General features: G+C 52.4%; 1 protein-coding gene across 2 annotated transcripts in view; it reads right to left on the bottom strand.

The window, feature by feature from the left end:
• Positions 1-212: 212 nt before the first annotated feature.
• LOC147699095 (butyrophilin-like protein 10) overlaps positions 213-22,349 on the bottom strand; it is a 219,597-nt gene continuing 197,460 nt past the window's right edge. For both annotated transcript variants that reach the window (XM_086935659.1, XM_086935658.1), the window contains exon 5: positions 213-861. In XM_086935659.1, coding sequence (XP_086791785.1) covers positions 824-861 — 38 coding nt within the window. In that variant the 3' untranslated portion in view covers positions 213-823. The remainder of the gene's footprint in view (positions 862-22,349) is intronic.

Here is a 22,349-nt window from a genome sequence, read left to right as displayed (position 1 = left end):
CCTCTGCATGCCTGTGTGAGTCTCACATGAATGTTTTTCTTTGGCTCCCCTGACATTAGACAGCAGTGCACTGCAGGAGGACTGGCGCAACACGCAAGAGTACAAACCACACCTCTGAAATCTTATTTTAAGAAACATTCAGGAAAGAGTGAAAATAACCTTTATTAATGATTTATTCGAAATTCATTAAAAACATTAACGCAGACCAGGTATGTTTTTACACTGACAAATCTATTGAGAAGTCTAAATAAACCTGTAATAATAAATTAGAATATACATATACATGCACTAATGTTAGTTTGAAATTTTCAGGCAATCGAAGCACTGAGGAAGCAAATTCCTAACATTGATCCAACAGCAACACAAAATGTTGGAAACTCTCATCGCAAAATCCACACCTTAATTTAATCTGGGCTAGTGCCAGTCCCAGTGCCACATTTGGTATGTGTTGGGTAAATCCAGCAAATACCTCATTATCAATTCAAGAAAAAACAGTTAAATATATATTTTTGCTTTGTCCCAATTCATATTAGCTATGTGTAGTAGCTATAGTAGACCTTGTATTTGCCATTTTATAATTTTAGTATGTCATCAAATAGTTTCGGAAGCCCTCGCACAGTTCCTTTATCTGCATCCCACATTTCATTTTCCCTTCGCACCCCTCTTCTTCCCTCGATACTTGCTGCCAGCTGTAGTACAAGAGATATCAATGAGGAAAAGTAATGTTTTTCAGGAGAAAAAGATCTTCTTTTGCCATGGCCAAGAGGTCTCCAGACTATTGGAGTTGGCCCTTCAGGGGGGGAGAAAGCCGCGAAGGATGCATCTAAAACTCACCACCATATTCACGCATCAAGTGTTTTGCTGGAAGAAAAAATAACATGTATGAGAAAATAATCGTAGTCCAAAGGCTTCTTTTCCACAGCACATATATCTACAAGCAGCACAGAGTCACAATAGATGTATTTATGTTCTCTCAGTTACACAAAAGCCCTGATGAAAAGACCAGAAAAAATCTGCGGCAGTGAGGCTGCCTTGATCAGCTTCAGACCGACAACATAAAGTGAGCAACATTTATTAATATTTTTGAAAGATCACAAGATCATGGCAGATGGATATTTGTAAGGGGCTGATATAAGATCTGAATCTAAAGGAGGGGTCTAAAACTGAATGTAGGAAGACATAACCCCTGTCACATTTTCTGGCTAAGCAGATTTAAATTTACACTCAAGGTATTTCAATACATCCCATGTCAATATCCTGTGGTGGGTATGAAGTTATTGTGAAGTTATTGGAGTGTATCTTAAAAAATAATGATCTGGGTGTGTTAATCCATATTATGAAGACAATGTGAAAATTGCCTCGAAGCCAGCTGAGCAGACAAATATAATTTGTGTGTAAGAATGTGCCCAGACTGGAATGTTGCAGGCAGATGGTATACTGAGTGACACATTTTCTCTGTTTACCTGTTGCTCTGGTGTGTCTCAGAGCAGGATATGATATTTGGTTTAGAACCTACTTATACATATTTGGATAAGAAATATTACAATATGAAAGGCAGAGAAGCAATATAGCCTTCTAGCCCTTTGCCAAGGGTTATACCAGTTGTTAAAGGCCCTGAACCCAAGTTATGTGTGCATTTGTGCCTGCATCACCATATGGTCTTTATAGGGGACACACAGTGACCATGCAATGGCCAGCGCACTACTCCCCTCCAAAAAAGGCAACAACAAAATTGGAAGTGAAAGGCCCTCCAACCTTCAGATACAAAACATTAAGCTCTAGGTGACAACACGGTGGAGCAAAAGCGATACCACATGTAGGAGTTGAGTTGCACACAAATGCTGGAATACGCTTTAGATTCAGGTCATCAACAGCATCTCATGCAAGTTTCTGCTCTACGCTGTGGGGGTCATTGAGAAGAATGGACTGTTCTTGGACACCCTAATTGGGAAGGTGCAATGGGGAGAAGTTTGGAGCACAGAGGGTACTTGAACTTCTCTTCCTTAAGCTGAATGTTGTGCCAATACTGTCACTGATTACCAGAGGCCTGGAAGATCTGTCAGGGACTCTTTCAAAAATTAGAAACTTTTAGAGACACTTTCAGTATCCCCGAAACCACCCAGAAGAGACTTGCAAGATATGTTAGGATATCGACTGGACTTTATTTAGTGGGTTGTACAATTTGTAGGTCTAGCCTAAAGTCAGCTTTAGTTATCTGGAAAGCCTCATGTAATAAAATAAATCAGTCACCAATGTGTTATCGTTCAGTGGATTTAAAGGTTCGCTTTTGTTAAACAATAAATTAACTTTAACTGTGTTTTTTCAGTGAATACTTAAAGATATAAAACAAAGAGGGGCTTTGGATCAACCCTCTTCATCCATGGGTCTATTCAGCTGTAATTCACATTTTTCTTCTGCCCACAACGCCAGACAGAAGGGGGCAATGGGTCAGTCTATTTCAGCAATTGGCTCTCTTTCACTGTGAATAATGGTGTATATATCACCTGATCACGTGCACATCCACCGAAAAAGAAGTGCACGTCAGTGTTAGGACTGGTGGATCAATACTTTACTTTGCCAATGTGTTCTGTCCATTCTTTTCGTTTTATGATTTTAGTCGTCTGCATGTGTTTTCAGGTTTCAGCAATTCAAAGTAATTAGTGCCTATATTTTCATGGGATGTGCATTAAAACTGAAAGGGTTCCCATAGCTGTTCCAACTACTGCTGGAAAAGCGCCTGTCTTGTTCCATTAAAAGTATATTGCATGGTTATTTTTCCATTATAAATCTGTATTGCGAGTGTATGGCCGCCATGTTTAGGCAACAGCATTTTTCATTTTTTTTATTTTTATTTATGTGGCATATGCTAGTAATAAAATTAAAAAATAACCATCACACCAGCTAGCCGAAACTAGACCTAATGGTGTAGTGTGCTATTTCATCGTGTTATCCTTTTTATGAGTTTTACTATTTATGAGTTCTGACTCCCGCCACCACCTTGAGTGAGCTTTGTCTGTTCAGTCTCGCTACCCCTAGGGTGATATGTGTGGTATGCTCCAGTGAGGACCAGGGTAACCAGTAGTAAATGGAGGAACCCTCAAAAGGATGTTCACCGTTGACAACTCACCTATGGTAAGAGCACACAAATCGCTTCAGTAAGGAATCACGCAGGCTGAAAGAACCCACAACACCTTTATCAAGGGGTATGAATCATTGAAGAAGTTTGGAAGAATTTGATGAATAAATTGGAGTTGGTAGTACCGACTGGTATTTGGCTTTTGAGATGTAGGGGGCCTATTCGGTAATTTTACCGATTCGGTAAAATACCGAATCAGTATATTTACCGAATCGTTAAATCCATATGTAGCTGGCACTCCTAAGAGTGCCACAGGCCCTTAAGAGTCGGTATTTTACCACACAATCCTATTGTGTGGTAAAATACCGAATTCAGGTGTGAATGCACATCTGTGCATGCACACCTGTGCCATGTGACACACAGACATGCCCTTAGGGCATGTATGTGTGCCACATGTCACACAAGCCTGTACTTGGGGTGCTAGAGGGTGTCAAAGTGACACCCCCTGCACCCTTGCAGGATTCGGTATTTACCGATTCGGTAAATACCGATTCGGTATTTCCCATTGATTCCTATGGGCTCAAAAGCCCATAGGAATCAATGGGGAATATCGATTCAGTATTTACCGAATCGGTAAATACCGAATCTTACAGATTCGGTAATTGTGTTTAAAAAATTACCTACATCTGCCTCCTTCTAATTTATTGATTCACAAATACCGAATCTGTAAAATTTGGTATTTATGAATCGGTAAATTACATCTAGCCCTAAATATTTAGAAAAACGTGGTTAAATTACATTAAGGCACTACATTTGAAAATATCAGCCAAGAAAGATTAAGAATATCATATTTGAGAGCCCTGAAGAAGCGCAATTGAGTGCGAAACACGTGTTTGCTATTTCCGGCTATTCACAGCTTTGGAGGCTGCATGCTGTTTTCAGAAAATATCTAACCGGAAAAAATCACTTCTGTCTTTTGTGCTTTAATTCTCAGTAATGGCATTTATGATTTAAGATACCGGTGGGGACCAGTAACTGAAACTATTAGTGCCGGGCAATATTCCTATTTCCAGATACTGATTGTTTTTTATATATATACATATACAAGCATCATAGTTTGTATAAAACAAACCAATGGTGGATCACACAGGTACGAACAAACCCCAGACAAAAACCTATCCTGGTCCGCAATGTCAGTCAGAAACGTAGGAGCCTAATACTCGGTGTGGACTCGGTGTGGAGCCTAATACTCGGTGTGGATCGTTAATGGCTGTTGGACAGGCCACATAAAGGGCCGCTCTCCCCCGGCCCAACCAGGCCTGAGTCCAGTCCCGCAAGTACCACACACCACCATTGCACGTCCTCCGTCCCCTCAGGGACCCCTGCCCTCGAGCATGTCGACCTCGTGGGCCCGATCCACTGCCGGCCCACGCGCCCAGCCTGGGGCGCCATCTTGGACACTCCAACACGAGGCCGCCTGGCCCCCGATCGACCTCAACCCCGGGCCTGGCCCGGCCTCAGACATTCCGGCACCACCCTCCACCCAGGAGGTGAGCGGGCTACTTGGCAAGTCAATGGGAGAAAGAGGTGCCGATGGCTCTCCCCCACCAAGTGCCGCTCGCCCATCGCCTCCCCGGGCGCTGGCTCCACCCCCCTGCTGGGTGTCTGGACTCCCTCATCCCGGACCTCCCGACCTCCAAGTGCGAGGGTCCGGACATCAAAGCACGCCAGCCCTATAACTGGGGCAGCTCCAGAGCAGGAAGGCAGTTGTATCTTGGAGTCGAGAGACGTAAAGAGGAACTCATCCTGGACGGACTACTGGCGCTGCCATAGCTCTGTCCTGTGCACCATCGTCCTGCCTGTTGGCGCTGCCACAGCCGTCGTAACCTTCATCCTTCATCGTCGTCGGGATCTGCTGGCGTGGCCGCGGACCGTTGTAACCGTCATCTTCCACCGGGACCTGCAGGCTCCGCCGCGGACCGTCGTCCTTCCTTCATCCATCTCGGGACCTGCTTGGCTCCTCCACGGCCCGATCATCTAGAACGCCGAGCTCGAGGATTGAGAGCTATTTTGTACTCATTGGTAACTAAGACTGTCCCGCTACCCCTTTCCTAAACCAGAGACCTAGAACCGAGGGGACCCCTGAGTCCAGACCTCCTTGTATCCATCATCGTAACCTAAGAATTGCATATAAAGTCTCGTTAACCTTCAACCTTGTGTGGTGTCCGTCTGTGGGGGGGAAGTTACTTATCTGTACAGTCGTTGGAGACGGCTCTCCCTGGAGACCTCTCCCCGTAACCTCGGCCGACCCTCCCGGTCCGTCTAACATTGGTGGCCAGCGGCGCGATCCGAATCACCGCATAAACGTACAGAGAGTAGCTCACCCCACGACGAAGTCACAATGACCACGAAAGAGAGCGGATCAACCGAGAAATTCCAAATGGAGAAATTGGAGGAGTACAACCATCGTGAACTTAAACAATTCTGCATCGAACTGGGTATCGCTACCACCGGACTGAGTACCAAGGACGATTTTAAGCATGCCCTAGAATCTTGGGCAGAAACCGGGGCTGCCGGAACCCCTGATCAAAGCACCGTAGAAAAAACGACCACGGCCCCTGAAGGGCAAAGAACGGGTCTCTCGCAAGACGAGATCCAGGAAAGAGAAAGGACCCGACTACACGAACTAGAAATGGCCCGACTTAAAATGGACGTTGAACTTAAGTTGGCCGAACAAAAAATCAACTTAGAGCACCTGCGTCTCCGAGAAGAAAGAGAGGAGAAACAGAGACAAAGGGAGCTCGAGGAAAAGAAACTAGCGTACGAACACGAACGAAACCTAGCCGAGATCAACCTACGCAAGCAGAATAAAGAAGCAGGGGTGCCCGAGCGACCCCCCACCTCAGGGACCACAGACAAAAAAGTACACATCCCCAAAGATGTTGTCCGAGAATATTTCAGAGAGGACGACATCCAGCAATGGTTTAAAGCCTATGAAATCGCTATGACTGCACACCGGATCGATAGGAGCGACTGGGGAGCCGGTCTCTGGGGAAGATTCCTCAATGAGGGCCGCGACACCCTGCTACAGCTCCCGGACCACCAGATGACCTCCTACGACCATATGAAAGCGGCACTCCTCACCCGCTATGGTCTCACACCCGAGATGTACCGTCAGAGGTTCCGAGACTGCACCCGCATCCCGGGTACAACTTGGGTGGACTATGTAACATACTTTAGCCGAGCCTTCGAGGGCTGGATCCGAGGAAGCAACGTCACGACCTACGAGCAACTATTTAATCTGATGGTATGGGAGCATCTGTCGAACAATTGCTTCATTGAACTCCGCCAGCACCTCCTCGACAGCAAGTTAACGGATCCCCGGCAGCTCGCAGCCGAAGCTGACCGATGGGAGATCACCAGAGTGGGCCGGAATGGGTCCTACGAACAGAACCGGAACAACAACGGTCAGCACCGACCCAGAGGAGGAGGAGGGGGCCAGGGGCGAGGAAGAGACAACGCCCCGGCCGCCCCCACCACCAACACCACCCCCCCGGCCAACCGGGGCAGCACCCCAGCGCGACCGGGGTACAGAGCCAATGTCACGTGTCACCGATGTCAACGAGTCGGCCACTATGCGAACGACCCAAACTGCCCGCAGTACCAGAGCCCAAGACCCCGCCAAGTGGCCGCTGCAGCCCTAGGGGAAGAACAGATCTCCGAGGAGCAGGAAGAGTACGAACAAGAGCATCAAGAGTGGGAGCCAGCCGCCATGGCTCTAGCCTGCTTAGGGGGGAAAGACATGGTCCCGCGGGTCCCCCTACCCGCTAACACCCAGAAGTACAGCCAGTGGGTGAGCATCAATGGACACCAGGCCGAAGCCCTTCGTGACACCGGGGCCAGTGTAACAGCCGTCCGCTGTCACCTGGTGGCCCCAGAACAGTATCTACCGAACATTCTCTGCCCTGTACGATCAGCCGATAACTCGGAAAGCCTGTGTCGGATGGCCTGCGTCCCCTTCGAATGGGGGGGGGTCTCCGGCATGTTGAAAGTAACGGTCCGAGACGATGCCCCCGTAGACTGCCTCCTGGGCAATGACCTAGAAAGCTCTCCGTGGGCCGCCGTGGAGAGAAAGGAACACCTGGGGATGTTGGGCGTCCCAGACTGGGCGTGCGTCACCACCCGTTCCATGGCCGCCCGTGCCAACCATCGGCCAGAAGAACCCGAATGGCCGGCGCCACCGCCTCCGGTCGCCCCAGCCGAAAACACCGACCGCAACATTCCCTCCGAACCAGCCCAACCTACCGACCTCGCTAACCTCGACCAGTGGCCTCAAGAAGGGGGGCCCACGCAAGAACAATTTCGCCAAGAACAGAAGACCTGTCCCTCCCTCGAGGGACTCCGCCAGCAAGCACTCGCCCAAAGCGCAGGAGATACCTCCGGAACTCATTGGGTCTACTGGGACAATGACCTGCTGTACAGCGAGCAAAGAATCGCCGAGCTGGGGAGCAACCGAGTACTAGTGGTACCCCTCCGTTTCAGAGACTTCCTGTTAAACCTGGCCCACGATGTCCCCCTGGCAGGACATCTGGGACAAGATAAAACCTACAGTCGCCTAGTGACCCACTTCTTCTGGCCCAAAATGAGGAACGATGTGCACCAGCATTGCCGATCTTGCCCCACGTGCCAAGCCAGTGGAAAGAGCGGCCGCAAACTAAAGGCCCCCCTGCAACCTTTTCCCGTGGTCACTACCCCGTTTGAGAGAGTCGGAATAGACATTGTGGGGCCCTTGGACCCACGCACAAAACAAGGCCATCGATTTATCTTGGTGCTAGTGGACCACGCCACCCGCTACCCTGAGGCTGTTCCTCTGCGAACTGTGACAGCCCCGGTAGTCGGCCGGGCCCTGATGGGGATCTTCTCCCGGGTGGGCTTCCCCCGAGAAGTCGTCAGCGACAGAGGCACGAACTTTATTTCCAAATACATGAAGTCCCTCTGGCAACAGTGCGGGGTCACCTACCGATTCACAACCCCCTATCACCCTCAAGGGAACGGACTCGTTGAGCGGTTCAACCGCACGCTAAAGGGAATGATCGGGGGGTTGGAAGAGCCCCTCCGTCGCCAGTGGGATGTGCTGCTGCCGTGCCTCCTCTTCGCGTATCGAGAGGTCCCCCAGAAATCCCTGGGCTTCAGCCCATTTGAACTGCTATATGGACACCCAGTGCGAGGGCCGCTCAGTCTCGTCAAAGAAGGCTGGGAGATGCCTCCGTTAAAGAACCCTCCAGATGTCTTCCGGTACCTCCTCACCCTCCGCAACCAGACCCGGCGGTTCAGAGAACTAGCAAAGGCCAACCTAGAGGCCAGTCAAGAGGACATGAAAAAATGGTATGACCAGAATGCCTCATCCATTGAATTCGAACCTGGCCAACAGGTATGGGTGATGTCCCCCACTGAGCCATGCGCCCTACAAGACAAATGGACGGGACCCTTCAAAGTAATAGAGCGCAAGGGTCCTGCCACCTATCTCATCGACCTGGAATCCTCCCGGAACCCCCTCCGGGTCCTCCACGCTAACAGACTAAAGCCCCACTTTGTGCGAACAGAGCTCAGCCTCCTGATGGCCACAGACACTGGGGTTGAAGAAGACTCCGAGCCTCTCCCTGACCTCCTACGGACTCAAGAGCAAGACGGCTCCGTGGATGGGGTCCGGCTCTCAGAGGCCCTCACCAGAGAACAACGCCAAGAATGTCAAGCCCTCCTATCACAGTTCGCCAGCCTGTTCTCCCTCACCCCAGGTGTCACTTCCTGGTGTGTGCACGATGTGGACACCGGGGACAGCCCCCCTATCCGCCACCGGGCCTACCGCGTGCCAGACCGGGTACGGGCCTGCATCCAGGAAGAAATAGCCAAGATGCTCACGCTCGGGGTCATCGAGCCCTCAGACAGTCCCTGGGCCAGCCCTGTCGTACTGGTCCCCAAAGCAGCTGCCCCCGGCACCACACCAGAACTCCGGTTCTGCGTAGACTACCGGGGCTTGAATGCGGTCACCAGAACAGACGCGCATCCCATCCCCCGGGCAGATGAACTAGTCGACCGAATGGGAGCTGCCCGCTACCTCAGCATCTTCGACCTGACAGCAGGCTATTGGCAGATCGGCCTCACACCCCGGGCGCAAGAACGTTCTGCCTTCTCCACCCCCGATGGCCATTACCATTTCACGGTCATGCCCTTCGGCATGAAGAATGCCCCAGCAACCTTCCAACGGCTCGTCAATCAGGTCCTGGCGGGGCTCGAAGGATTCAGCGCCGCCTACCTAGACGACATCGCTGTATACAGCCACCATTGGACCGAGCACCTCCACCACCTCCGAGCAGTGCTGCAAGCCCTTCAGCGAGCTGGCCTCACGATCAAGGCCAGCAAGTGTCAAATTGGGCAAGGGTCTGTAACCTACCTCGGACACCAGGTGGGAAGCGGCCTAGTGGCCCCTCTACAGCTGAAAATTGCCGCCATCCAGGCCTGGCAGCCCCCCATCACCCAAACCGAGGTACGAGCCTTCCTGGGCCTCACGGGCTACTACCGAAGGTTCGTGAAAGACTATGGTACCATAGTGGGGCCCCTCACAGAACTCACGTCAAAGAACCAGCCCAAGAAAGTCACCTGGACCCCAGAGTGTCAAACTGCATTTGAACAATTGAAGGCCGCCATGTGTTCCGCCCCTGTGCTCCAGGCCCCAGACTACAGCCGGGAGTTCGTAGTCCAGACGGACGCCTCCGACCAGGGCATTGGGGCAGTCCTGTCTCAAGTGAACACCGAAGGCCTTGATCAACCGGTGGCCTTCATCAGCCGGAGACTCCTACCACGGGAGCAACGCTGGAGCACCATAGAGAGGGAAGCCTTCGCCGTGGTATGGGCCCTCAAGAAGCTCCGGCCCTACCTTTTTGGCACCCACTTTCGGGTGCAGACCGACCACCGACCCCTGCAATGGCTGATGCATATGCGGGGGGAGAACCCAAAGTTGCTACGCTGGTCCATCTCCTTGCAAGGTATGGACTTCACAGTCGAACACCGGCCTGGGCCAGATCACGCCAACGCGGATGGCCTGTCCCGGTTTTTCCGCCTCGACGAGGAGAGTCCCCAAGAGGATGGGTAACTCTCCCCGCCTTCAGCTGGGGGGGACGCATGTTGGACAGGCCACATAAAGGGCCGCTCTCCCCCGGCCCAACCAGGCCTGAGTCCAGTCCCGCAAGTACCACACACCACCATTGCACGTCCTCCGTCCCCTCAGGGACCCCTGCCCTCGAGCATGTCGACCTCGTGGGCCCGATCCACTGCCGGCCCACGCGCCCAGCCTGGGGCGCCATCTTGGACACTCCAACACGAGGCCGCCTGGCCCCCGATCGACCTCAACCCCGGGCCTGGCCCGGCCTCAGACATTCCGGCACCACCCTCCACCCAGGAGGTGAGCGGGCTACTTGGCAAGTCAATGGGAGAAAGAGGTGCCGATGGCTCTCCCCCACCAAGTGCCGCTCGCCCATCGCCTCCCCGGGCGCTGGCTCCACCCCCCTGCTGGGTGTCTGGACTCCCTCATCCCGGACCTCCCGACCTCCAAGTGCGAGGGTCCGGACATCAAAGCACGCCAGCCCTATAACTGGGGCAGCTCCAGAGCAGGAAGGCAGTTGTATCTTGGAGTCGAGAGACGTAAAGAGGAACTCATCCTGGACGGACTACTGGCGCTGCCATAGCTCTGTCCTGTGCACCATCGTCCTGCCTGTTGGCGCTGCCACAGCCGTCGTAACCTTCATCCTTCATCGTCGTCGGGATCTGCTGGCGTGGCCGCGGACCGTTGTAACCGTCATCTTCCACCGGGACCTGCAGGCTCCGCCGCGGACCGTCGTCCTTCCTTCATCCATCTCGGGACCTGCTTGGCTCCTCCACGGCCCGATCATCTAGAACGCCGAGCTCGAGGATTGAGAGCTATTTTGTACTCATTGGTAACTAAGACTGTCCCGCTACCCCTTTCCTAAACCAGAGACCTAGAACCGAGGGGACCCCTGAGTCCAGACCTCCTTGTATCCATCATCGTAACCTAAGAATTGCATATAAAGTCTCGTTAACCTTCAACCTTGTGTGGTGTCCGTCTGTGGGGGGGAAGTTACTTATCTGTACAGTCGTTGGAGACGGCTCTCCCTGGAGACCTCTCCCCGTAACCTCGGCCGACCCTCCCGGTCCGTCTAACAATGGCCTCCAGCATTATAATCCCAGAGTCCCCCGAAGGGGAAGTTCCAGACTATGCTTAAGACGTCTTTGGGAGACCCATTACATTATCCCCCCGAAAGTTTCACGAGACAGTATAATTAAAACATATTAAATACAACAATGCCACTGTGTAAAATTTATTATGTGAAAAACATTGTACCACAAAGTCCTTACAAAGCCTATTTCCCTCCTGCAACTTGGAGTCATTAGATTTTTGTTTGGCCTGGAAAGGGGGGCCCGGGGTGGGGGTTGGGGGCGATTTGAACCCTGGCGTGCCTTACCATGCTAAATCCTAATCTGGGTCAGGGTCCTATTACAATGTTAGTGGCTATTGTGGTGAAGTGCAGATGCTTAACATGAGGCATGTTCCTGATGTAGCGCTGGGTTCTACATGATGGACTTAAACTAATATAACCGGTGCTTTAAATGGGGAAAAAAAGTGCAGGTACTCATCAGATCGAGCTGGGGGTGTGGCAAGGAGGCGGGGCTAGAGGCAGGGCTAAGGGTGGGTCTAATGAAAAACATTTGACGGGCCCAAGAATTTTTTCGGTTGCGAATGATGACAAATCGCTTCCCTTCGCCATTCATTGTTGACGCCCTTGCATGTATTAAGTTATACTAGTTGACAGACTTGAAAAGTAACTAACTATCAGGTTTCTCTTTTTGTCAGAGGCCCCTGTATATTAAACAAAACATTAAAAGGTGCAGACTTGTTTTACTGAAAATTAATTAAAGGAAAAAAGACAACATCCTAAAATGCAACTCTGACCCGCATCGGGTGGAAGGGAGCCATCAGTTGTCCTGCTAGCGATCCTGGGAAAAGCAAGTTATCTGGGGTCTCACAACGGAGCAATAATATTTCCCCCTTTCAATCACTTTCTAGATTCTTTGCCACCCAGCAAAACCTAGCTCAAACTTCTGAGGGGCTAGCAAAAAGATGGAGGCCCATACAACCATGTACATATGAGCACGGTGTCACTGATGATGGTGTCAGCAGGCCTGCTGTACCCACTGTTTCTGATATGGGCGGCACCCTGTACCCACATAGGTTTGATGCTCAAAGCTTCCCTTAGGCCTGCTCCTTCTCCTCAAGTCCAAGGCTTGGCTTCTCCTGGTGCTACCACTCCTGCTGTGTGACTCACTTGTTTCGTGAATACCATATGCAGCCAGCTGTTGTGTCAACTGGTGATGACCAGTCTGGTGCACCTCATAGTGCAGTGGAACCCTACAGATTTCTAAGCTGCTGTAGTGGAAATTGGGAGGGGCATTGGGAAGAGCAGACATTTGGCACCATCGGTTCATATCTCTGTACTGCTCACAGATGCACACTTATGGATGCCTCCACAGTATTGTCCCGGAAAGACATACCTGCGATTCCCCGGCTAACCATGATCCTTCCTTCTTTAGACTTCTCTGCCTGCTCCCTCCTTCTAGAGCGGGTATATGTGTCCTGGCATGTAGTGGTGTGGGATGGTCTTAAGCTCCCTGCCTGGCCTGAGGGGTCTAGCCCTCTGGCCACATCTGAAATGACAACTACATTCTTGGGACAATATTTACAGTAGTCTGTGTACCACTTTGCCAATTCACTAATTTTACATGGATGGAAATCCATTTTCATATTATAATTTTGTCACAACACACTAGTGGCGCTCTGTGGGTGCAGAACTCCCAAGCAGGAGTGGTGGGAGTGCATCCAGAAGAAGGCAGCAAATGGAAGATAAACCACACCTTGAAAAGATGGTTTTACTTTATTTAGCTGAAAACTGCAGTTATTTTCCCCAGAAAGTTATGTGAATTTGCATCAATTTGCTATAAAAGAAGGTGAACTGCCCCTCCCCAAGGCAGACAGTCTTTGACATGCAGAAATAAAACTGAATTTCCCCGTCTGTGATTATTGTAGGATGTCAGTAACATTCACTGAATCTAGTCATTTCTGCATCTGTGGCAGGTAACAGGATATGGGCCTGTGCCAGTATGGTAAGAGCTCTGCCTCCAGACATCCTTTCTTCTTGATGTCCATGTCAGTCGAAGCCCTGGTCCTCACCCACCTGAATGGAGGCAACTCTCTGCCCATTAGCCTCCTTAACACTATTCATACTCCCATGAAAGCACCTTAACCACTGCAACACTTCCCATGTAGAAGTTGGCCAAATCCACCCACACTGAAGCTATTGTAATTGCATTTATATAGAGCTTAATACCCCTGACGAGGCGCCAAATCGCTTTTTCAGCGAGTAGCACGCTACTCCGGAATCCAAGAATGATTTGTGTGGACTAAGTATAGTGAAAATGTGAAAGTAATTTGAGTGGTGGATAGGTAAGTCAGTTATTTGGATTCAGAAGGATAGCAGAGGGATAGAAGAGGGAAAAAGGTTTGCATTTATATAGCGCTTGTTACCCCTGATGGTGCTGAAGCGCTTTTGTGTGGAGAGTAGCACTTATCGGGGTTAAAGAACAAAGAAATACCAAAAAGTGTGACTGAGCATGTGTATGACAGCAAAAAAGCATACTTGGCAATCTGGAATATGCCTAGTTTCTGAGAAATGCTTGATATCAGACACAAGCATTCTGGACGCAATTTACAGTGTAACATCATGGAAATGAATGAGAAACATTCATCAAGCCATGGGACGTCATGTCTTAGTCGTGTTTGAATGCTTATATTGTTAGCTACGTTCAGTGTTTTCTGGTAAATGCGCATTTTCAACTCCGTGCACATTATTCCTCCCCTTCCGGTGTGCCCCAGTAAAGTCAATACTGTGTTTAAGTATTTTGATAAATCCATTCTGTAGGAAGGTGGATACCTGACTATGGTTGCCCCCAACTTTTTGCCTGGTGTTTTGCTGGTTTTCCGACTTAGTTGGCCTGGGATCCTGCCAATCAGGACCCCAGGCCTACTGCTCTCCCTCTAAAATGGATTCCATGTACCCTAGGTACATTTCCAATTGGTACTGGGCCACCTTATCAGACCCTGTAACTCAGGGCATAGGTGCACCCAGGGCCTACCAGGGGCTGAAGCATGTATTATGCCACCCCTGGCTGGCCATCTAAATCTGACACAACTGGCTGCACGACAGCTGGGGCAAGGTGGTGTAATCACTCTTTGCTTTAGATATAGTATACCTATATCTAACCCTAACAAGCATTGGAAATGCAATAGGTCTCGCATTAGAAAAGTTGGAGTTATTGGTATTGTAAATGACATATGTTATTTATTTGTTGGTTTTTAAAATTGCTAAATTGATGGCTTTGTCATTTACAATGCCAATAGTTATAACTTTTGCGAATGTGACACCTATAGCATTTGGAATGCAACATATTTTGTATTTACGTGACTTAGATGGCAGCTCTTGTCGTTAGGCCACATCTCTAGAGAGCAGGAGAGTGCAGCAGGGGAGAGAAGCACAGCAATGCAATAGGTCTTGCATTAGGAAAGTTTGAGCTATTGGTATTGTAAAGGACACATTTTTTATTTATGTGCTTGTTTTGAAAATAGCGAATTAATAGCTTTGTTATTTACAATGCCAATAGTTTTATCTTTTGCAAATGTGACACCTATTGTAACACAATATGTGTTGTGAGGGTGAGTGAGGGTGAGGGTGTGGGGTTGAGGGTGAGGTGTTGAGGGTGAGTGAGGGTGAGGTGTTGAGGGTGAGTGAGGGTGAGGTGTTGAGGGTGAGTGAGGCTGAGTGAGGGTGAGGGGGTGAGGGGTTGAGGGGGAGGGGTCGAGGGGGAGGGGTTGAGGGTGAGGGGTTGAGGGTGAGGGAGGGTGAGGGGTTGAGGGTGAGTGAGGGTGAGGTGTTGAGGGTGAGTGAGGGTGAGGGTGGGTGAGGGGTTGAGAGTGAGTGAGGGTGAGTGAGGGTGAGGTGTTGAGGGTGAGAGAGGGTGAGGGTGAGTGAGGGTGAGGGGTTGAGGGTGAGTGAGGGTGAGGTGTTGAGGGTGAGAGAGGGTGAGGTGTTGAGGGTGAGAGAGGGTGAGTGAGGGTGAGTGAGGGTGAGTGAGGGTGAGTGAGGGTGAGTGAGGGTGAGTGATGGTGAGGGTGAGGGGTTGAGGGTGAGTGAGGGTGAGGGTTGTGAGTGAGGATGAGTGAGGGTGAGGGATTGAGGGTGAGGGGTTGAGGGTGAGTGAGGGTGAGGGTGAGTGAGGGTGAGGTGTTGAGGGTGAGTGAGGGTGAGGGGTTGAGGGTGAGGGTGAGTGAGGATGAGGGTGAGTGAGGATGAGGGGTTGAGGGTAGGTGAGGGTGAGTGAGGGTGGGTGAGGGTGAGGGAGGGTGAGGGTGAGGGTGAGTGAGAGTGAGGGTGAGGGTGAGTGAGGGTGAGGGTGAGGGTGAGTGAGGGTGAGTGAGGGTGAGGGTGAATGTGAGTGAGGGTGAGTGAGGGTGAGGGTGAGTGAGGGTGAGGGTGAATGTGAGTGAGGGTGAGTGAGGGTGAGTGAGGGTGAGGATGAGGGGTTGAGGGTGAGTGAGGGTGAGGGGTTGAGGGTGAGTGAGGGTGAGGGGTTGAGGGTGAGTGAGGGTGAGTGAGAGTGAGTGAGGATGAGGGGTTGAGGGTCGGTGAGGGTGAGTGAGGTTGAGGGTGAGTGAGGTTGAGGGTGAGTGAGGGTGAGGGTGAGTGAGGGTGAGGGTGAGGGTGAGTGAGGGTGAGTGAGGGTGAGTGAGGGTGAGTGAGAGTGAGGGTGAGTGAGGGTGAGGATGAGGGGTTGAGGGTGAGTGAGGGTGAGTGAGGGTGAGGATGAGGGGTTGAGGGTGAGTGAGGGTGAGGGGTTGAGGGTGAGTGAGGGTGAGGGGTTGAGGGTGAGTGAGGGTGAGGGTGAGTTAGGGTGAGGGGTTGAGGGTGGGTGAGGGTGAGTGAGGGTGAGGGAGGTGTTGAGGGTGAGTGAGGGTGAGTTAGAGTGAGGGTGAGTTAGGGGTTTAGGGTGAGGTGTTGAGGGTGAGTGAGGGTGAGGCATTGAGGGTGAGTGAGGGTGAGGTGTTGAGGGTGAGTGAGGGTGAGGGTGAGTGAGGGTGAGTGAGGGTGAGTGAGGGCGAGTGAGGGCGAGTGAGGGCGAGTGAGGGCGAGTGAGGGCGAGTGAGGGCGAGTGAGGGTGAGTGAGGGTGAGTGAGGGTGAGTGATGGTGTGGGTGAGGGGTTGAGGGTGAGTGAGGGTGAGGGGGTTGAGGGTGAGTGAGGGTGAGGGGTTGAGGGTGAGTGAGGGTGAGGGTGAGGGTGACTGAGGGTGAGGGATTGAGGGTGAGGGATTGAGGGTGAGGGGTTGAGGGTGAGTGAGGGTGAGGGTGAGTAGAGGGTGAGGGTGAGGGGTTGAGGGTGAGTGAGGGTGAGGGGTTGAGGGTGAGTGAGGGTGAGGGTGAGTGAGGATGAGGGGTTGAGGCTGGGTGAGGGTGAGTGAGGTTGAGGGTGAGTGAGGGTGAGTGAGGGTGAGTGAGGGTGAGTGAGGGTGAGTGAGGGCGTGTGAGGGCGAGTGAGGGTGAGTGATGGTGTGGGTGAGGGGTTGAGGGTGAGTGAGGGTGAGGGGTTGAGGGTGAGTGAGGGTGAGTGAGGGTGAGGTATTGAGGGTGAGGGGTTGGGTGAGGGTGAGGGTGAGTGAGGGTGAGGTATTGAGGGTGAGGGGTTGAGGTTGAGTGAGGGTGGGTGAGGGTGAGGGGTTGAGGGTGAGTGAGGGTGAGTGAGGATGAGGGGTTGAGGGTGGGTGAGGGTGAGTGAGGTTGAGGGTGAGTGAGGGTGAGTGAGGGTGAGGGTGAGTGAGGGTGAGTGAGGGTGAGGGTGAGTGAGGGTGAGTGAGGGTGAGGGTGAGTGAGGGTGGGTGAGGGTGAGTGAGGGTGAGGGGTTGAGGGTGAGTGAGGGTGAGGGGTTGAGGGTGAGTGAGGGTGAGGGGTTGAGGGTGAGTGAGGGTGAGGGTGAGTTAGGGTGAGGGGTTGAGGGTGGGTGAGGGTGAGTGAGGGTGAGGGGTTGAGGGTGAGTGAGGATGAGTGAGAGTGAGGGTGAGTGAGGGGTTGAGGGTGAGTGAGGGTGAGGGTGAGGGGTTGAGGGTGAGTGAGGGTGAGGGGTTGAGGGTGAGTGAGGGTGAGTGAGGGTGAGTGAGGGTGAGGGGTTGAGGGTGAGGGGTTGAGGGTGAGTGAGGGTGAGGGTGAGTGAGGGTGGGTGAGGGTGAGTGAGGGTGAGGGGTTGAGGGTGAGTGAGGGTGAGGGGTTGAGGGTGAGTGAGGGTGAGGGGTTGAGGGTGAGTGAGGGTGAGTGAGAGTGAGGGTGAGTGAGGGGTTGAGGGTGAGTGAGGGTGAGGGTGAGGGGTTGAGGGTGAGTGAGGGTGAGGGGTTGAGGGTGAGTGAGGGTGAGTGAGGGTGAGTGAGGGTGAGGGGTTGAGGGTGAGGGGTTGAGGGTGAGTGAGGGTGAGGGTGAGTGAGGGTGGGTGAGGGTGAGTGAGGGTGAGGGGTTGAGGGTGAGTGAGGGTGAGGGGTTGAGGGTGAGTGAGGGTGAGGGGTTGAGGGTGAGTGAGGGTGAGGGTGAGTTAGGGTGAGGGGTTGAGGGTGGGTGAGGGTGAGTGAGGGTGAGGGGTTGAGGGTGAGTGAGGATGAGTGAGAGTGAGGGTGAGTGAGGGGTTGAGGGTGAGTGAGGGTGAGGGTGAGGGGTTGAGGGTGAGTGAGGGTGAGGGGTTGAGGGTGAGTGAGGGTGAGTGAGGGTGAGTGAGGGTGAGGGGTTGAGGGTGAGGGGTTGAGGGTGAGTGAGGGTGAGTGAGGGTGAGTGAGGGTGAGTGAGGGTGAGGGTGAGGGGTTGAGGGTGAGTGAGGGTGAGTGAGGGTGAGTGAGGGTGAGGGTGAGGTGTTGAGGGTGAGTGAGGGTGGGTGAGGGTGAGTGAGGGTGAGGGGTTGAGGGTGAGTGAGGGTGAGGGTGAGGGGTTGAGGGTGAGGGGCTGAGGGTGAGTGAGGGTGAGGGGTTGAGGGTGAGTGAGGGTGAGGGGTTGAGGGTGAGTGAGGGTGAGAGGTTGAGGGTGAGTGAGGGGTTGAGGGTGATAGAGGATGAGTGAGAGTGAGGGTGAGTGAGGGGTTGAGGGTGAGGGGTTGAGGGTGAGTGAGGGTGAGGGGTTGAGGGTGAGTGAGGGTGAGGTGTTGAGGGTGAGGGTGGGTGAGCGTGAGGGTGAGCGTGAGGGTGAGTGAGGTGTTGAGGGTGAGGGGTTGAGGGTGAGTGAGGGTGAGGGGTTGAGGGTGAGTGAGGGTGAGGGGTTGAGGGTGAGGGGTTGAGGGTGAGTGAGGGTGAGGGGTTGAGGGTGAGTGAGGGTGAGGGTGGGTGAGCGTGAGGGAGGGGTTGAGGGTGAGGTGTTGAGGGTGAGTGAGGGTGTGGGTGAGGGGTTGAGGGTGAGTGAGGGTGTGACCATATCCATTCCAGACACTGATAATTAATTGGCGACAAAAGTTATTATTTGACGTGGCATATCTTAATTGCTAGGTTTTTTAATTACTAGTTGATGTTTAATTTTTGTAATCATTTTTTTAAGTATGCACCTCTTAAAAAATAAATAAAAATATTGCTTGTTATGTATTTCCATTTGTAGACCTAGAATAGTTATGGTGCATTGTATGTAGCTTTAAAAAATAAAAATGTAGACTGCTCAATGTATTTCCGTGAATAGATGCAGGTTGCCTCTTTCTGTCAAATAATATCCCTTGTTCAACTTACTATAGTGGCGCGGCATACTATGAAGCAGAGGAGGACTGACTGTCAGAGCCTTGCTCTTTCCTCTCTTGCCAACAGGGCTACTCCAGAATAAGAAGACCACGAAAACCATAATTTGTGAAACATGGCCATTTGACTCGCAGCCCGGTCAGTGGAGGGGCTCCGCTTTCTGATCCGTAGAGGCTGATGCGCAGTCACTTTCTTGAAGAGGAAATGGGGAATAAAAACTTTACTTTTGCAGTGATGTCGATGAACCTGGCTTGATGTCACACTGCTGCATTGTGCTGATTTTCTAAGTAAAAACATGCATAGTGAGGAGCACTAATACGGGTTTGAGATGGTGGAAGAGCTGCTTATCTCTTATGGAGATAGATTATCTGGGGGGAGGAAGGGCTCCTAATGGGAAGTGTAGACGGGGAGAAATTGAGAAAAAAAGCGGAGCAGGGAGGGTGTTATTGTGGCTATCTGTTTGCCCGAGGGGAGGAGAAATGCCGGCCTGAGGCAGAGCACACGCTGAGAAGCTTGTGGGAGGGGGGCTTGGCTGCCTTTGATCTGGTAATGCGAGGCAGGCAGGCAGGCGGCTGGTGGCATTGTGCACGCGCTTTTTAGGGCTTGCGCTTGCGCAATGACCTAAAAAGCACATGCACTTGAAGAAATCGCCACTGGAATCGCCAGTGGTGGATCAACACTGGATAAGCCGTAATAGAGCTTCGCCAGCGATGCGCAGAAGCGCATCAGCAGGCGAGCCCTAAAAATGGGCACACATATTCCTATCAGTCACTCCTATGGCAGGCCTTGACAATTCTGAAGGCAGAGTGCATGGAATCGTGTGAAATGGTGCTCTGGCATGAGCTGAGCCCGTTTACAGCTTGCGGAACCAAGTCCTAATAGCTGTTCCACGATAACGCATACCATATACTCTTAAGTGCATTATAATCCTCGCGGTTATATGCTATCTCTGGTACTGCTTTATCAAAACATGTCGAGTAAGGTGTCATACGAATTGGAATACTAACCCCTCGCCAATTCTGGCGACGGGGGTAGCATTCCACCTTTCTAGAGGGACACAACATGCATGTAACTGTGAACCCCGGTTAAAGTTAACTGAAGCCTCAGCTCCACAAAATGGATGCTGCCACCACAGACACGAGTCTGACCTCCTGCTGCTGGGAGTCCTTCCAGCGAGGAGAGCTTGGACAAAGGGTTTCCTGTCAGGGGCGGTGCTAGCACCATCCCAGACAGGGTTTTGTGTATCCTGGGTAGGCAGGGCTTTACAGGAAGGTGACTGCAAGTGGCACCCCGGTGCTCACTACGCATCTGCCGGCTAGAACCAGTTCCAGGGGCACACCAGCCCCTGGCCTGGGGAAAGTCCGGCATGGGAGAGGGGTGTAACCACCCCCCTTCCTGGTCCCACCCCTAGGGCAGGACCTAGTCGCGTACCCACCCCTTTCTTTAGGATAAAGGCAGGAGCGGGTACCCTTCCAAATTAGATCATCTTTGAATCAAGAAACTACTTTCCACGAAAGGAACTCTCGACTCTTCTCAAGATTTCTCCCTTGTGACTAAGGAGTAGTCACCCTGCATCCGCAGGCACCATCTAAGAACTCTGCGGTTTGCTGCATGTCCTTCCTCAGGAATCCGATCGACCAGCACGACGAGACCCGGCTTCCCTGGCTCCTCTGACCTCTACCTACCTCTACAGCTAAGCTGAGAACCGTAGGTGCGACGAGACCTCGAGGGACCGGCCATCATCAGAACTGCACGACTTCTATCCAGCACGACCGCCGAGGGATCCTCTGGTGAGTGCTTTGGGGTCCGAGAAGCCCTGACCCTGAGCAGCTCCAGCACCGAAGTCCAGCCCCCCAGCATCTCCACGATCTGCGTGGGGCCCTTCTGCTTTTTGGCTGCTCACCGCGTTGTCTGGCTACTAGCCCGCTGGCTTGTGGCCTTCTCGACGACGATCAATGACGACAACTCTGCTGGTCTGGTTGCTCCAGACTGGCCCTTGCTCCCTTCCAAAAGAGGAGCACCCCGGACCCTCCTGGTCCACTCCAGACGCCATTTTAGGTCCACCGCGTGGGCTTGAATTTGCCAAGACTTGTTGCCCCAATCCTGGGTCCAGCGACGTCGACAGCATCAACCATCGTGGGACAGCTCGCACCTCCATCCTGGTCGCCGACAACGCCTCCTGGTCCGTGAGACTGCAGAGCCCAGCGTCGGCCACTCACCTGGTCGAGGTGACTTCGCCCGGTGCCATCCTGTGCCCACACAATCACTGGCTAGTGATTAAGAACTTGGTCCCCTCTGCTTTCAGGTGTCATCTATCTTCGATCCAGGCTTGGATCACTCGAACAATCTTCACTGGTCGCCTCCCAGCAACTTCTTTCTTCAGGCTCCTGGTTCGTCAACGAGGATTCCCGACGTCTTTTCAGACCTATGCAGCTGCAGCCCCTGGGCTAGGTAACTTCGGCATTTCGGTGCCCCAGCATAGCCTCACTATCCAAGGGTCCAGATCCACTTTCGTTTTCGATCTACCTTATCGGGTTCGCCCGAGAACACTAACTTTGCCTTTACTAGCTCCCATAGACTTTGTCCCGCATCCCGCGTGAGAGTGCCCACTCTGCACCCGAGTCCCCTGGGCATCAAAAGACGTCCGGAATCCTCGTAGACGAACCAGGAGCCTGAAGAAAGGAGTTGCTGGCAGGCGACCAGTGAAGATAGTTCGAGTTGATCCAAGCCTGGATCGAAGATGGATGACACCTGAAAGCAGAGGGGACCAAGTTCGTGACTACTAGCCAGTAGTCAGGTGGCACCAGGAGGGCACCGGATGGTAGTCACCTCGACTAGGTGAGTGGGCGACGCTGTGCTCTGCAGATCTCACGGACCAGGAGGCGTTGTCGGCGACCAGGATGGAGGAGCGAGCTGTCCCACGATGGATGATGCTGTCGACGTCGCTGGACCCAGGATTGGGGCAACAAGTCTTGGCTAATTCAAGCCCACGCGGTGGACTCAAAATGGCGTCTGGAGTGGACCAGGAGGGTCCGGGGTGCTCCTCTTTTGGAAGGGAGCAAGGGCCAGTCTGGAGCAACCAGACCAGCAGCAGTGATGTCGTCGGGCATCGTTAAGAAGGCCACAAGCCAGTGGGCTAGTAGCCAAACAATGCGGTGAGCAGCAAAAAGCAGAAGGGCCCCACGCAGATCGTGGAGAGGCTGGGAGGCTGGACTTCGGTGCTGGAGCTGCTCAGGGTCGGGGCTTCTCGGACCCCAAAGCACTCACCAGAGGATCCCTCGGCGGTCATGCTGGATAAGGGCTGTGCAGTTTTGATGATGGCCGGTCCCTCGAGGTCTCGTCGCCCC

The sequence above is a fragment of the Lissotriton vulgaris genome, chromosome 8 (genome assembly GCF_964263255.1).
Source record: "Lissotriton vulgaris chromosome 8, aLisVul1.2, whole genome shotgun sequence".
Taxonomy (NCBI): Eukaryota; Metazoa; Chordata; class Amphibia; order Caudata; family Salamandridae; genus Lissotriton; species Lissotriton vulgaris.
Note: the sequence above shows the minus strand (reverse complement) of the source record. Positions and strands in the feature narration are given on the sequence as shown.